General features: G+C 48.8%; 1 protein-coding gene across 1 annotated transcript in view; it reads left to right on the top strand.

The window, feature by feature from the left end:
* DGKG (diacylglycerol kinase gamma) overlaps positions 1 to 15825 on the top strand; it is a 165511-nt gene that overhangs the window by 105610 nt on the left and 44076 nt on the right. Inside the window, 1 exon segment of the mRNA XM_090052006.1 lies at positions 11194 to 11284. Within this exon segment, the coding sequence (XP_089908132.1) occupies positions 11194 to 11284 (91 nt within the window).

Raw genomic sequence — 15825 nt, 5'->3', positions numbered from 1 at the left:
TCTGAATGTAAAGTTCCTACAGGGAACTGTTACACAATCCTGAGCTGAAATGGATTTAGCTTTTTTTGATTTCTTTTCAGTCATCTTCAGACTTCAAACTACTGCATTTAAGATGTCGCTGAAACATTTCACTCTACCTTACTGACTTGTGCTTTCATTTAGTGACTAGTCTAAGTCAGGACAAGGAGATATTAACTCTCAATCACGTGATCTATGACTGTAGTGATATTGTCACTTTGTCCTTGTATTGTGGTAAGCATTTGGGCATTCTAAAACAGCATATTATACGGACCATATGCATTCTATATTTTTAAAATTGATTTTGCAGACAATCCTGTATTTTGTATTTTCCGTGAAATCTGCAGAACTGTGATATAAGCAGACCCCTAATTACTGTTGAGGTGTAGACACACTCCAAGGCTTCTCCTTTCTCTTTGGAGTTACAGCCTTGACCTCTCTACTTGAGGTGGAGGCCTAGCCAGGTCCTTCCTTGCACAAAACCGGAGGAGGAATTATGTCTGTTATGGGAGGGAGGGGTGTTGTCACACTTCTAACTAATAAATGTGGTTAGGGAGCTCACAGGGATGTAGGAGAATTTGATTGAAATCCCTTCTCTGCCAGAGAGGCCATGAACCCAAACTACCAACTTCTTTGCGAATGCTGTAAATGCTGGGACAGGGTACTCTAAGGTAGCACTCTATTATGGCTAGGTTGCAGGTTACATTTAGCAGGTGTTAAATACACTTAAAATGCAAGCAACTGAACATTCAAGTAGTAAAACACGCACCAAGTGTACTTGAATCATAGCAAAGTTATGGCTTTTTCAGGACAAGTATTTCCAGATTGCATTAGGTAACACATTTTCAGCTATTGTTGGGCGGTTCCATGGAGATAATACAAGCAATTTGTAGTCTTCATCTAGCTATAGTGTTAGCTAGGGACCCCTCTACTGTACAGAGCCCTCAGATGGGAAGAGGAAAGCCACACATCTCAGGAGGGGGCGGTCCTGGGTCTTTAGCCTGTCAGGTTCCTCCTGACAGCTGGGTGCCTGCAGTCCCCAGGGTCCTAGGCTGATTCAAGACTCTGGCGTAGTGCCAGCACTGTGATGGACAGTCAGCAAGCTGTGCATGTTATAATTTGGAGCAAACATTGCCACGCCACTGCTCAGAGCACATTCTAACTAATACTGCACAGGTTTAACACGTATTAAGTGTCCCATGTGACAGAGCCCTTAGCTCTTCCTCATGGATCTCTTCCACGTAGATTGCAGTAATTCAAAATTCTTTGGGCCACAGAGAGAAAGGGAGTGTGACTGTGTAGCCTACTGGTTAGGACCCTCTTTGATGGAGGTAGAGCACCTGGAAGTTGTTCTCTGCTCTGTACTGTCTTCAGCCTAAAATTTCATGTTGATGCATATTGAGAGAAGTCATTTTAGCTAAATGGAATCTGTTCATAGGTTGCAGAAAAGACGGTGCCTGTTTAGCAGCTCGATGTGAATTGTGGTTTTGGATTCATACTTCAGTGACTTGAAGCCAAACTCCGGAGCCAAACAGCTTTGTTTTTAAGAGTTCAACATCCACATTTTCCTAATTTTGCAGGGGCATGGTGAGAGAGGAAGCAGGTGGTTATATGGGAATCTCCTGGCTTTTCTCTTTAGTTTTTTGAGCAAATGCTGGGTTTTTTTAATCCAAAATGTTTCTCTACTCTTGCTTTTGCCCAACTTCCAGTAAAACACAGGCTGGGCCTGTGTCTTTTCCTGCCAATTCCCCTTGTGGGCTGTTTCCTGGCCTGTGGCTCCAGTGCGTGTCCTGCCACATTGTCTGCACCAGAGTGAGGAACCCAAAGCTTGCTGGCACCCTGCAGTGGGGCAAGGGAGATGGAAGCTTCGGCTTTGCAGTTGGCTTGTGAGGTTCCCAAACTCTTCACTAGCCTAACATTAATGCCAGCAAACCAGGGAGATCTGCAGAAACTATGGGGTGGCAGCCGTCTGAGTCACCCAGCTAATGTGGCCCTTCCACATGTGAGCTCTGTGATTACTTGGTTGGCACTGGCTGGATTTATAAGGAGTGGAGCACTATAGTACTCCACCTGGACCCCTCTCCTTCTGTGGCCGTCTGGCTTCCAGGCCTTTGATGAGAAGCCAACACAGTAAGTCAGGTTGTTCTGTTGAGCAGGCTGAGCTCCGTGACCCTGCTCCTTCGCTGTGTCTGAGCTGCCCTTCCTTCATGCCAGGGGTTGGGGTGGAAGCTGTGGCAGGAGACTTTGCACCACAGCATTTCTTGATGACAGTGATCTTGTCATCTTTTGCTTTGCTTTGGCTTAGTGAGAAGGTAGCTGGCCAGACTGAACAGAGTCAAAGCCAGATCCAAGAACAAGTGGGTTGCAGCAGCATGATAGGCATGCCAGGGCCCGATGCTCTTCTCACTGCTGCACCTTGGGCTGAAGTGCCCTGTGCATGCAGGGGGGAGTTTCTCTCTCCACACTTGGATATGCACACTGAGGGATGGCCCTCACTCAGGTGAGGTGCCCAGGGCCCTCTTCCCACAGGATCAAAGCCTTGAAGCTGAGGGACTTCCTGCGGGGCAGGGGAGCTGGAGAGTGTGAGCAGCCACAGGCTACCCACAGTCTCCTACATAACAGCAAAAAGGCGGCATAAATGATTACTAGGCTCGTTGCCACCACAAAATGCGAGCACTTGTGGTACAGCAAAAGGCTGTGGCATCTGTTCACTTGGCATTTGTGCTGCCAGAAACATTTTTATGGTACCACAGAAGTCAACTTCTGTTTGCAAAAGGCAGGGAGCAGGGTCACTGAAACCCTGCTACACACCCTTGCATCCACTCAAGCGAAGAGCTCAGGTGACCAGCAGGGGACTGAGAACCTTTCAAAGGGCATATGCAGTGGGTTGCCAGTTTTGCTCTCAGGATTGTCCTCCCAGAGCTCTGCAAAACAAAAGAGATCACAGTTTCATAGCTAAATATGGCAGGCTGGTCAGACCATACACTGCCAGTGCATCTGCCCCTTGCCCACACAGCTTACCCCTTTTCCAGTATTGGCTGCTGCAGGCTAGCCCTGTGTCCCACATCTGGCTAGCCTAGAAGATGGTGCCAGCTCCTGCCCCTAGTGCATCTCTCAGCTTCCCAGTTCCCACATCCCCATCAGCTGCCAGTTGGCCTAACAAGATCCTTAGTCCCACATACTGATGCTGGCTGGCCACGAATCACCCTGCCAGCACCTACGCCTCTTGGCCTGTTCTAGCACTCATCACTTACTGCTGAGAGTCAGCAAGTTGGGACATCTGGTAACCTCCATCTCACTCCCTGTTGTTCTGTGGGTTGAAAATTGTTTATGCCAAAGTAACAATGACACGGAGGTTATAGAAAAGAAGCATTTTCCTTTGTTTAATTGTCCATACGTTCTCCCTTGTGGGTGTGCTCAGTCCCTGAGCCTTTGACTGGAGACTTTTATGCCTTAGCGCTGCCCAAGGAGTATGCTCCAGCCTTGCATCCCCTGCCAGCTGCCCATGGTGAGGGAATAAAGGGCAGCGTGCCCTTCCTTCTTCTCAGTCCCCAACCTCCTGGAGGGGATGGAGCAGTTCATTGGTTAGCTTGCTGCTGCAGCCTGCTGTCCAGCTTAGCTTACTTTCCCTTTTTGCCTACTCTGAGTTCTTTATCTGCTGTCATCGCATCCAAGTTCTCTGGCTGGATGTAGGTTGACATCCTTTTCCCTTCCCTGATCCTCCTTTCTCTTTTCCCTAGCAGTTCATCAGGCACATCTTTGGCACATTGCACCATATTTGTCTGTTGACTTATTCTTTGCTTTCACCCCTGCTGCAAATCTCCTGCAGCAGAATAAAGTTGTTACTTCAGCATGATGCCCACACCAAAATCCTCAGGCTGGTGCAGCTGCCTGTCATGCACAGGTTTCTGTCAGTCCTACCCAGAGCCAGGGGGAGATGCATAGGCATTGGTCCAGGATGATTTAGGAATAGTAAGCCTGTACTGTGCTACTTTTTCCCATGCTTCTGGACTTTGCTGGTTACCACATGGGGCCCAGAAGGATTTTTCCCCCCCTCCTGTTGCTATGTGCATCACTGGCTGATTTGGGTTTTTTTTAAAAAGCCTTTTCAGTGGCATTGGGTGTTGCCTGCCACCAAGGCTTGGGGGTTTTCTGGGGTATGCCAGTGCTCCTACTGGGACTTCCTGACTAGAGGGTCTTGCCCCTCCACTCAGGGTCAAACTGACACCATATTTGGGGTCAGGAAGGAATTTGACCCTATGGTCAGACTGGTATAGATGTGGGGGTGCTTTCTTTTAGGTGGGGACGTGGCTGTCTTCCTGGAATCTCTCGAGTGTATATTAACAACTTTTACAGCAGCAGGATGGTAGCCGTCACGGTCCTCCTGTTTACCTGTGGCAGGTTAGGGTGTTAGTCTTTGTGTTTGTGTCAGAGCTGGCTATGTAGTCTTGGTCAGAGGTTAGACAATAGATTTGCACAGGATGGTTGGGATAGGGCTTATCCTGCCTCAGGCTGGGGTGGGACTACGTGACCTTTGGAGGTCCCTTCCAGCTTTGTCTATATAATTCTATGTAATGGGGCCAAATGAGTTTTGTTGGCCCAGACAGTCCCAATCACCTGGCTCTGATTCTGATCCTTGGCATGCCTCAGCCCTGGCTCTGACTTCTGCCGTACCCCAACTTTGTCTCAGACTCCTGGCTTACCCTAACCTTGGCATTGACTTCTGGCTCACCCTTACTTCAGCTCCAGCTCCTGGCTCCCTGGGAACAAGGTCCCTGGATATCACCTGTGTATTACGTAACTTTCCTCTGCTGCCCATGCCCTGATCTCTAACAAGTGAGCTCTCGGAGCTCTCTGGCAGGTCAGCAGAGCTCCTCAGCTGTCTTCAGTAGGGAGGCACTTCATCTTTGGTGCCACTATCATGTACCCCTGTCAGAGGTGCACCTTCCCAGTCTCCACAGTGGTACAGTGGATCACCTTCACACAGTACTGTTCATTTATTGTGAGTGGAGAGATCAAGCACTCAATTTTTCTTCAGTGGCTTGCAGAATGGGGTTTCCCAACCGAACTGGGAGAAAGCACCAGATTGTCTGCTCCACAGCAGGCTTTAGTGCCAGCTCTCTTTTGGCTGAGTTCCTGTTTCCATGGTTGGGAGACCATCTGTACATCTTCACCCCCAAGCCTGTGATTCTGCATGTGACCCACAAAGTGAGATGCCGCCTGTCTCGGATCACCCTTGTAGCTCCCATGTGGCTAAGATTATTTTGGGCCCGAGACCTATTGCTTCTGTTAGTGTCACATCCCAAGACTTTGCCCCAGGCCTAGATCTCCTACTGCAGGATGGCAGCAAGGTGCTTCCTCCAGGTCTGCACTCCCTTCCTCTCTCGGCATGGATGGCCCTCACAGTTAGAACAAGGATGTTTGACTCTGGTCAGGGGCTTCCTTAGCCACAGTAGGAAGGACTCTGCCAGGCTGGCCTTCTTGATGAAATGGTCTAGTTTGGCAGTTGGTGTCACTCCAGACGTTTCACTCCAGTCCTCCATCTCCTGGATTATCTGCTAGAGCTAAAGAATCAATGCTCACTTGGCAGCTCTCTCAGCTCATCATCTGCCTACTGATGGCTGGTCTGTGCTTTCCCATTCTGTCATTCTTGGTTTCCTCGAAAGTTTGGCCAACTTGTTTCCCTGCATAAGATTCATACTGTTAGAGCCTATGGCAATGCACACTTTACTCCATCCATAGTCCCCACAGCTTGTCTAATTGGATATTGAGACTGAAATATCAGTCCCTCCATCAGTGATTTGAGCTTACTTCACCAGGGCTTAGACTGTTTCTCTCCACAGTGTCTGCAGAGCTACATCCTGGAGCTCAAGACATGTCTTCATCATCACATCATTGTGGAGGCTTCAGGAAACAATGCTGCATTTGGCATGGTGACCCTTCAATCTTGGTCTGCCTACAGGACTCCAAGACCTGCCTCCGTGTGTGTGAAGGTGCTATGTTAAAGTCACCTCCCCAACAAGAATGTCTACAAGAACCGCTTCTCAAGGGAGAAAAGGAAAACATTTACCAGTAACTGGAGTCCTTTGAGATGTAAGGTCCATGTGCACATTCAAACCCCATACTCTCTTCTCCCTCTTCCTCAGAGTCGCATATTTTAGAGGCTGTATGGTTGAGAGGGAAATGAGGAGTCAGAAGTGCACACCATGTTGTAACCCCTCTGTGTAGGTAAGGGAGGCCATGGAGGAAGTGGAGCTGGAGTGCAATCTATGGGCGCTATTAAGGCATAAAAGTCTCGCATCAGAGGCTTACAGCCTGAACCTACGTAGAGGTGATAATGTATGCATGAGCAATTCATCTTGGAGAACTCCAGTTATTGATAAGCATATTCCTTATCCAACAGTGGAGCCATGGGGAGTGCAGTTGCACCCCACTTTGATTCCTGCTCCACCCAAAGTTTAAAACCAACTGTCTGGCAGTGGCAGCAGCATTTCTAGTCAGGCAGCAGTGAGGGAGTCACTTGACTTTATGGCTCATTGTAATCTACCTGATCCCTTCTAAATTCTTCATTTCACAGATGTTAATGACTCTCTCTCTCCTTTGTAAAGGTCTTTAATGGTTCCATTAATCAAGCTATCCTTTGGGCTGCAATTCTGCTGTCTGCTAGCTGCTCTTGGTAATGTAGCTCCTATTTCATAGCCCTGCAGACTCTGATTAGAAACATAAATCAGGATTACAGTGAAGCACTGGATGCACTGCCAAGATGCTCAGGAAGACTTGATTTTGTTTCATGAATATGAAAGAGATGTACAGTTAATTCTAATGACTACAGGATTAATGAAACATCTTTTGATTATTTTTGCCTAGTTTGTTGTGTTTTTATACAAAATATATGAAGTAGCAAATTGAGCATATTCCAGTTAACCCACCCAGTTGGCCTGCCTGAGGTCCAAGCAGAGATGGCTACTCTCAGATCTGGGAAGCAGCCTGTCTAGAGCACAACAGTGTGGTTGAGGGCCCTGCTGTGGCACATGGTAAGTTTACTGGTCTGAGGCTCTAACCCAGGAGGATGAGAGGCTCATGTGAAAGAAAGATAGAGAGTAAGAAAGAGAGAACAAGAAAAAGAACATAAGAGAGAAAGAAAGAACAAACTAAACAAAATGAAAGAAAGAAGAGAAAGGCCAAGGATGTCCCAGAACCACCTAATTTGAGGAACTGAGGTTGTAAGAAAAAAATGCTTTGAGGATTGTGATATATCGTGTGTTGGCAACACTGAGGATGGGATAGAAGGAACACCGGACACTTGGAAGGAAAGCAGATTTAAGACTAATACTTACATTTTCTTTTCTCCTAAGTCCTTGGTTCAGTATTAGAAGAAAGCAACTCTTGTTTAGGATTCTCCACTGCTGTCACATGACAGAGTCCAGGCCTTGTTACTCTCCCTTTGCATCAGTGTTACTGAACCCTACGTACTTTTGAGATCCAGGGTCAGGTAGCATTTGTCCCCCTGACTCTGACATCTGTCTGTCCTACCCTTTCCTAAACCTTGGGAAGACCTTTGAGAGAATTACGAAGGAGCACATCTGCAAGGGCCCAGCAGGGGAGGTATTGCTCAGAAGCAACCAGCATGGGTTCACTGTGGGCGGATCCTGTCTGACTAACCTGGTTTCCTTTTATGATCAGGTCACAAAGTCCGTGGACGAGGGTGTTGAGGTGGATGTCATCTTCCTGGACTTTAAGAAGGCCTTTGACACTGTTTCCCACCATATTCTGTCAAAAAAACTAGGTGACTGTGGCACTGATGCCTACACAGTCAGATGGGTGGCAAATTGGCTAGATGGTCACACCCAGAGAGTGGTGGTGGATGGGTTGTTTTCGAACTGGAGGGATGTGGCCAGTGGAGTCCCCCAGGGCTTGGTCCTGGGACCTGTACTGGTCAACATCTTTATCAGCAATCTGGAGGTGGGTGTGGACAGCATGCTGTCCACATTCACTGATGAGACCAAGTTGTGGGGTGAGGTGGGCACGCTGGAGGGGAGGGACAGCATCCAGCCAGTTCTAGATAGGTTGCAGAGGTGGGCGGATGAGAATAGGATGGAGTGCAACACAGACAGGTGCAAGGTGCTACATCTAGGGAGAAGGAACCAGCAACACACCTACAGGTTGGGGAACTCCATTCTTGCCAACACGGTGGCAGAAAGGGATCTTGGAGTCATTGTTGGCTCCAGGATGGACATGAACCACCAATGTGAGGAAGCGGTCAGTAAGGCTAACTCCCCTTGTTGTGCATCCACAGATGCATCACGAGCAGGTCCAGGAAGGTGATCCTTCACCTCTCTGCAGTGTTGGTCAGGCCACAGTTGGAGTGCTGCGTCCAGTTCTGGGCACTGCACTTCAAGAGGGATGTCGCTAGCATTAAGAGGGTCCAGGGGAAGGCCACTTGCATGGTCAAGGGGCAGCAGGGCATGCCCTACGAGGAGAGGCTGAAGGGCCTGAACCTGTTCAGCCTCCACAAGAGAAGGCTGAGGCGGGATCAGTGGGAACTGGATGAGGCTCTGTTCCCCAGGCACCACCTGGGGTTACTAGGAATAATGGCTACAAATTGTTAGAAAGAAGGTTCAGGCTGGACATCAGGAGACATTACTTTACAGTGAGGGCTGCCAGGCTCTGGAATGGGCACCCAAGGGAGGTGGTGCTCTCTTCTACCTTGAGGGCCTCCAAGAGGAGGCTGGACAGATATTTGGCTGGGGTGTTGTAACCCCACACTCGTTCCTGTCCAGGGCAGGGGGTTGGACCTGATGATCTGTTTAGGTCCCTTCCAACCCTAAGCACTATGAAACTATGAAACCCTGGATATTTTCAATGATAGCAGCTCTGTGTCCACTATATATTATAGATTGTATTGTGCAGAGAACCTGATTCCCTGCAGCTGGTGAGGAAAGGTCACTGCCCATCTGTGCGCCAGAAGGGACATGCATACATGGGGTGTATGGCCATCTCCTTGTCTTCTGGTTTTCGATGGTGCTGGCTGATGGCAGAACCTGCTAAACTTATGAAGTCATTTGTACTTTAGGTGCCCTGGATATGCTCCATGTCCTGTCAGATGACCTCACTTCTCAGAAGTCAACCACATTTTGGGTGCTGACTACTTCCAAGAATCACAACTTCCTCTATGGTCAGGCCTTCACTAGGCCTTAGTTCAAGAAGTGCTAGTTAGCTCCTTGGCAGATTTTAGTTGTGCTTCCTTGCGGCAGTGGCACTTTAGTGCATGTTCTGCTTGCATTGGCTTCTTGGGATAATCAGCCCCTCTCTCTAGCGTGGCATCCCATCGTAACTGTATTTTCTCACTGCCATCTTGTCTGCCCTCCTCTCTTCCTCTGAACTGATCTGATTGAATGGGGCAGACTTTCTTGCCCTTTGCGTGGATTGATCTCCTCTGAACTCCTTGCCTGTTGACCTCCAGCCAAGTTGTTAAGCTTGGACACCTAAGTGAGGCCACCTAGGTGTCCAAGTCAGACCACATACTTGACACCCTTCAGCTTACACAGTCCACCAAATATTTATGATATTTGTGGTATGCTTTGAACTCATAATGGGGAATTAGTCTAAACAGCCATGTAACCATGTCCATGACTGGATGCCAGCTTGTGAGGGTGCCTGCTGTAGGTTTTCAAGGCCAAGCTCTGATTTGAGCAGTCTAATTTATGCAACATTTGCTGAAAACTGAGTGCTGTTGTTTGAGAAATCTGGGGCATGGAGCTGTCACCAGTGCCCTAAATGGCCCTAACCAGTGCTAAGGCAACGGAAAGAATTACCTCATTTGTTCTACACGCAGTCCTATTAATGTAGCCCAATATAGCATACTCCATTTTTACTCTAGCTTTGCACTGCTGACTCATATGCGATCCATCACTCTTTAAGGCCCTAGATCCTTGCATTTGGAGCTGTTACCCAGCCAGTCAACCCTTTTTCTGTTTGGAAGTATGATTATTGGGGTATGAAACCACCTGCAGTCTCTTCTCACTGACTTCAGCCTCTTTTTCCAAGACAGTGAGGCCTGCATATATTTTAGTCCTACCCTCAACTTTAAGGCCTAGTTATTTCCTCTCTTCACCAGCCTTATAGCAAAAAATTAAGTTAGCCCGTTGTTAATGTGAGATACTTTGGTAGTACAAGAGACCTGGCTTTCTGGCTCCCTGTTTGAATCAGCAACATACACATGGCAGGGAGAGAGAAAACCAGGTACTGTGTACATGCATGTACCTGGTTGAGGCTGTACAGCACACACATGGACACACACCATGGGTCAGGCACTCCTAGCTCTTCCCCACAGCCCAGGGCCAGGCAATCCCAGTCCCCCTCAGGCCCTCCATCAGCCTTGTATCAATCCACAGTGCCTTGCCAATACTCAAATCCAGGGGGGGCCTTGGAGCTGGGAGGATGTGACTTGTGCCGTAAGTGCTGGGACCTGCTGGACCTGCCCTCCCAAAGACAGCAGAGTCCAGGGGGAGAGGAGGTGTTGACCCATGTGGGATGCAGAAAGGGCCAGGGCAGAGAGGCTGCTTGTATTGTAGAAGCTATGATTATAACTGCTGCTGTTTTCTCTGAGGCATTCATTGAAAATCTTTAAGCCCGGTAATTCTCTGTCCTGCCTGGATCTGGCTGGGGGGATCTGAGGATCCCACGTAGAAGGTGGTTCTGTGGTAGTTTTGACTGGCCAAAATGGGAGTGACTCCCTTCAGGATTCCCAACCTCATGCCCAGCACAGAGTAGCTCAGCAAGAAAGGAGCTCAGCAGAGCACAGGTTGCATATGCAAAGCTGTCGAAGGTCTCCATCCACAGCCTGAAAGCTGTATGCTTGCCCCGGAAAACCTCAGCTCCATTATGCCTTGGACTTCAACAGCCATGACATCCCCTAATCAGAGAGCCTCAGGGCCCTAGATGATTGCCTGGCTAAGGACACCTATCTCTCGGGGGCATGCGCTTGTCTGAAGAGACTGAGCAGCACCAGGGTGCAGTCTTCCTGTCTTAGTGCCATGTTTCCTCTTCTTCAAGGCCTGAGTGCCCTGGGTTGGCTGAGCAGGAACACAGAAAGCTAGCCGTGTGTGGTCACTGGATTTGGCAATGAGCCACTCAGTGAAAAGCCACCCCCCATCTCCATGTTGTATGTTTCAGGATGAAGAACAAGCTGTGGTACTTTGAATTTGGCACAACAGAAACCTTCGCTGCCACCTGCAAGAAGCTCCATGACTATGTGGAGATCGAGGTGAGTTCTCAGATCTGCTTTTCCCACTGGGGCCCTTCCTTCCCTGCAGCGTGTGGTTGGTAGCCTTCCCAAGCCTCGCTCCTCTGGGAACGAGGCTCCACTGTCTGGCTCTGACCTGCTGGTGGTGAGACATCTCCCCATAGAGGGACTGTGTGGCAGGGCAGTGGGTCACGACAGGGAGCTGGGGGGATGGAGGAGGATAACTTTGTCCAAAGTGCATGGGTGAGTGAGAAGTCTCAGTCCCATTTGCAGAAGTGACTGAAGGGATCTTTACACCCTTTCTCCAGAGTGCTGGAGACCATGCCAAGGAGCATGGCTCTGCCCCCTGCAACCACACTGCACACAAAACCTGGATCTGAGGAAGTGAGGCTGCCCCTGGAGACCCCACTGTCACCAGTCTTGAGCACTCTCTCTCCCTCTCCAGCCTGTTTGAGCACCACTTCATTGCCTTATTTCCAGGTTTAGCATAATGGGAGGGGCGAGGGGCATGCCTCTTGGCAGCAAACCCAGGGTACCATGAAAGCAGTCCATAGGTACTTGGGACTCGGAAAGATTGGAAAATGCAGTGGTGTGCTAGGTGGGATTCAGAAGAGCACGTAAAGGCCTTGCTCCTAGTGGAGTCTGTGGAGGCTGCACGTCCAGCGGTCTCAGAGGCTTTTGAAATGCCCCCTGGACACACCTCTGAGTTTAAGCAGCTTTGAAAATCCATCCCTAGATACTAACAACCATTTTGAAAATGAGATTTAGGTTCCCAAGTCACTTAAGCACTTCGAGCATTGTTAGGCTCAGGTCCCTAATATATTTAGGCATTTTGGAAAATATTAACTGCAGGCCCAGCAATGCCGTTCCTTCCTGCTTCCATTTTTGTGTCCTTACTATACCACTTCAGAGCAAAGGTAGGTTTTCCATCTCTACCAATACACATTATAGCTGATAATTGGACTGCGACCTCAAGCCAGACAGCTTTTCTTCCAGTGTATTTGTACAGCACCTGGCACAATAGGACCTGGTTCTTGAGTGGACGTGACTGTAATGAATATCATACATAAGAATAATGAGAGCGCTGTGGTGAGAAATCCCTGCTTCTGACTTGAAACATACCAATTACGCAGCCTCTTGCAAATATTTCAGCAAATTCCCATGAAACAATCGCATCCTTTTGCTCTGTGTTGCTGATTCCTGAGCTGTCGGTATGTAAATAGAAGCACTCTCCACTGAAAGTGCCGTTCTTTTTCCAGATTCAATTAGTGATATCGCAGTCTGACACTGGTGAAGTCACCGCACTGGGCTGTGATATCACTTGGCACCCTGGGCTAGGGGGCAGGCTGCTTATAATGGAACAAGTTTCTGTTTACAAGCTGATCCACTGATTAGCGGCAGTGATCAGAGGAAATGGATGAGCCAGTTTGGTAAAATATTTTGTTAAAGTTTGTATATGGGAAGGTGGAGTCTCTTTAAACATACACCAGACATCTCGAATCAGGGAGCTGGCTGTAACTGGAGCCAGCTGCAGGAGAACAGAATAGTCCTGTTTTTTTCCTCCTTACAGCTGTAGTTGAGAGTGTGCCTGGAATATTCTCTCTGTAAACTCTGTGTCTGCACACAGCCGTCTTTGGATTATATGGAAACAGCCTTTAATTAGAGGAAGGCGGAGGGGTGAGCTGCTTGCCAGCGGTTGCTATGAGCCATGGCGTTTTACAGTTCGCAGTGGTGTTTTTGTGCTGTGCTTTTTGTAAACTTCCTGCTTTTCTTATCTCAGAATAAATGAGCCATTTATTATTTATTCATGAGGGCAAGAGAAAAAAAAAGGTCAGTTGACACAAAGGCCGACCTGGAAGTGGCCATGCAAGCTGGGCTGCTTGCAATTTAATTCATGTCCTAGTCGAGTGCATGCCAGCAAAGAAAATCCCAAGACACCCAAGCCTGGAGGAGTGTCTCTTGCCCCCTAATTATAGTATGTGTGGGAAAGGTTGGGGGGAGCTGAAGGGGAATTGCCTGCTTCTGCCTGGAAAATCCAGCACTGTGGACCTGCATGGGAGGTGGGAGAATGAAGGCCAGAGATAGCTCAGGGACAGGGAGGTAACATGGAAGCACCTGAGCTAGTCAGAAACGGCACCACATATTCAGTCCATTCATAGGCATAGAAATGCCGTGGGATTTTACCTTTAGCTCTGGCATTTGCCTCCCTTTGTTATGGAAAAATGTCCTCAACCTCTGTCCCAGGAAGTGGAAGAGACAGAGGTGCTGGACAAATGGACTTAGCATCTGGGGGGCTCCTGGGTAGCTGAGCACAGAGGACAGGAGGGTGCACCAGCTTTTTTCTTTGCTCATTCCCCTGACCACACCACTCCTTTTGCGTCCCTCCACCAGCTCCCTCTGCTTCACCATCCCAAGCTGGGACTCGATTCCTAGAGACCCCAAGCAGACCATGGGTCTCTCTCTGCTTCTACCTGCTTACTGGGTGCCTGGCATTGACTGAGCCCAGAGGGCTGTGATTGCTCACCCTAAAACCAGCCCTACACCTGCTACATCAGTCACAAGAACTTGTCCTTAGCCATTCTCCATGTAGCCCTGCTGGGATGCAGTGATGCCAGCCCCTACCATCTGCCTGTCTGCTTCTCCCTTGAGGATCTCTGTGCCCAATTCCTATACTACCCCTTCTGTCTCCCCATAGACATACAAGAAGCCACCCATAGCTGGCATTAGCTAGCAAGGAGCAGGCTGAGGCTTTGGATGTTCTGGTCCACTCTGCTTGCTTTATGTTCATTGTATCATCCCAGCCCACCTCCCCCACCTTTTGGTCCCTGTTGCACACCTGTGGCACCCAGTCTGACTTGCAGGGTCATGAGCGTTAAGGGCAGGGCCTGTCATCTTTGTCACGTGCCTGTACAGATCCTGCTACATGGGACCCAGACCTTTAATGGGGACATTACCATAATGAAATACTAAATAGTTATAGCAACAGAGGAGAGGTTAGGGGAGCTCACTGCATGGTCTAGAGGGGATATGGACACTATCCATCACTAAATATCATTGGAGGAGGGAAATCATTCACCTCACACAGGGGAATAAACAGGAGTTTGTCATTAAGAAGGGCTAAATTTAGCTTAGATACAAGAAACAGAAATACAAGAAACCGAGTGGTTGGGCAACAGAATAATTATCAAATGGAAGGCAAGGCATTGTCATTACGGATGCTGAAGGACAGGTCAGCTGAGCACCGGAGAGGTTTCTGATTGAATAACCTGGTGGACTTCTGACCCAGCACAGCTCCCTGATCTTGTGACTGGATGGCCTCCCCAGAGCACTCTTCTGGCCAGCTTGCATGGCAGAAACATAGGCTGACTAAACAGAGAGGCCAATCACAAAAAAATTGATTTCTGAATGATGTCTGAGGGCAGGGAAATGCAGGATGCAGAGGCAGACTGTTGTGGTACATAATCCTCCAAACACACGGTGCTTCTGCCAGGGGCCCGTGGTGGTGGGGAAGGGGACTGCTAGCATCCCAGAACTCTCCTCTGGCCTCTGCCCTGCACTCCATGGCAGCTCACCCCTAGGCTCTCCAGGCAGGGTTTCCCTCCACGACTCGTGCAAATGCACTGTCAGTTTTCCCCGGCACTCCATATCACTTGCAGGTGTGCATTACATAGCATACAAATTGCAATCCCAGGCAAGAAAGTGTTAATTTAGCAGCATTTTAAGCTGAAAGTAGCAGCCTGTGCTCCCTCCAGCTCTGAGGCAACTGTCGTGATTGCAGAGAAATGGCAGTTTTGTTTTGGAAATTGGCATCCGTTATAGGATAGCTCCTGGAAATGAATTTGGTTTTCCCCCAGCTGCAAATTTCGACTTCCAGCCTCCCTGCCAACACCCCGTCAGCTGCCCCTTCTCAAAGAGACCATTGTACCACGTTGGCGCACAAACAGAGGAGGGTCAAAGAGGGGAAAAATAACATTCTCTGCTCATTGGACGGCCTTCGGTGTGGTGTGTATATATGTGGCATCTGTACCACATTCTTAGAGCCTTCCCAAACGTGCCAGCATCCTGCTTATCCTGTTTAACAGTGGATGGTGTTTCTTTCTAGTACCCTCATCTCCACAAAGAAAGTTGGTGGCATCTACAGGATTTAGGAACTTATGTTCCTGCTGGGCAAGGGCACGGACCCCTGCTCTTTCTCCGTTCACAGCAGTAATGTTTAATCTAAAGCATTCCAAGCGGACAATCTTGGTGCCTCTTCCCAGCTATTCTTGTCTCTGTTTATTCATTTGTTTCATCTCTTCAGCCACCATGGCTCTATCAAGCCAGTAATCTACAGTGTCCCTTCTGCCTCAGCTTCCACAAGGCCTCCAGGAGCTAAACTGTGAAATGGGAGGGCCAGAGGCCCGGTGCACAGACTTTAACGACCCTGGCACTGCTGAAATAATGCAACTGCCACAGTGTCGACACACGCTGAGAGTCTGCCCAAGCCAAACAGCCCACAAGGTTTAAGAACTAGCAGTTTCTTTAGCCAGCAGCACACAAGGCCATGATACATGTAACATCCA

This window comes from Crocodylus siamensis, chromosome 6 (genome assembly GCF_052110815.1).
Source record: "Crocodylus siamensis isolate JL-2025a chromosome 6, ASM5211081v1, whole genome shotgun sequence".
In the NCBI taxonomy this organism is placed as follows: Eukaryota; Metazoa; Chordata; order Crocodylia; family Crocodylidae; genus Crocodylus; species Crocodylus siamensis.
This window is presented reverse-complemented; position numbering and strand designations above follow the sequence as displayed.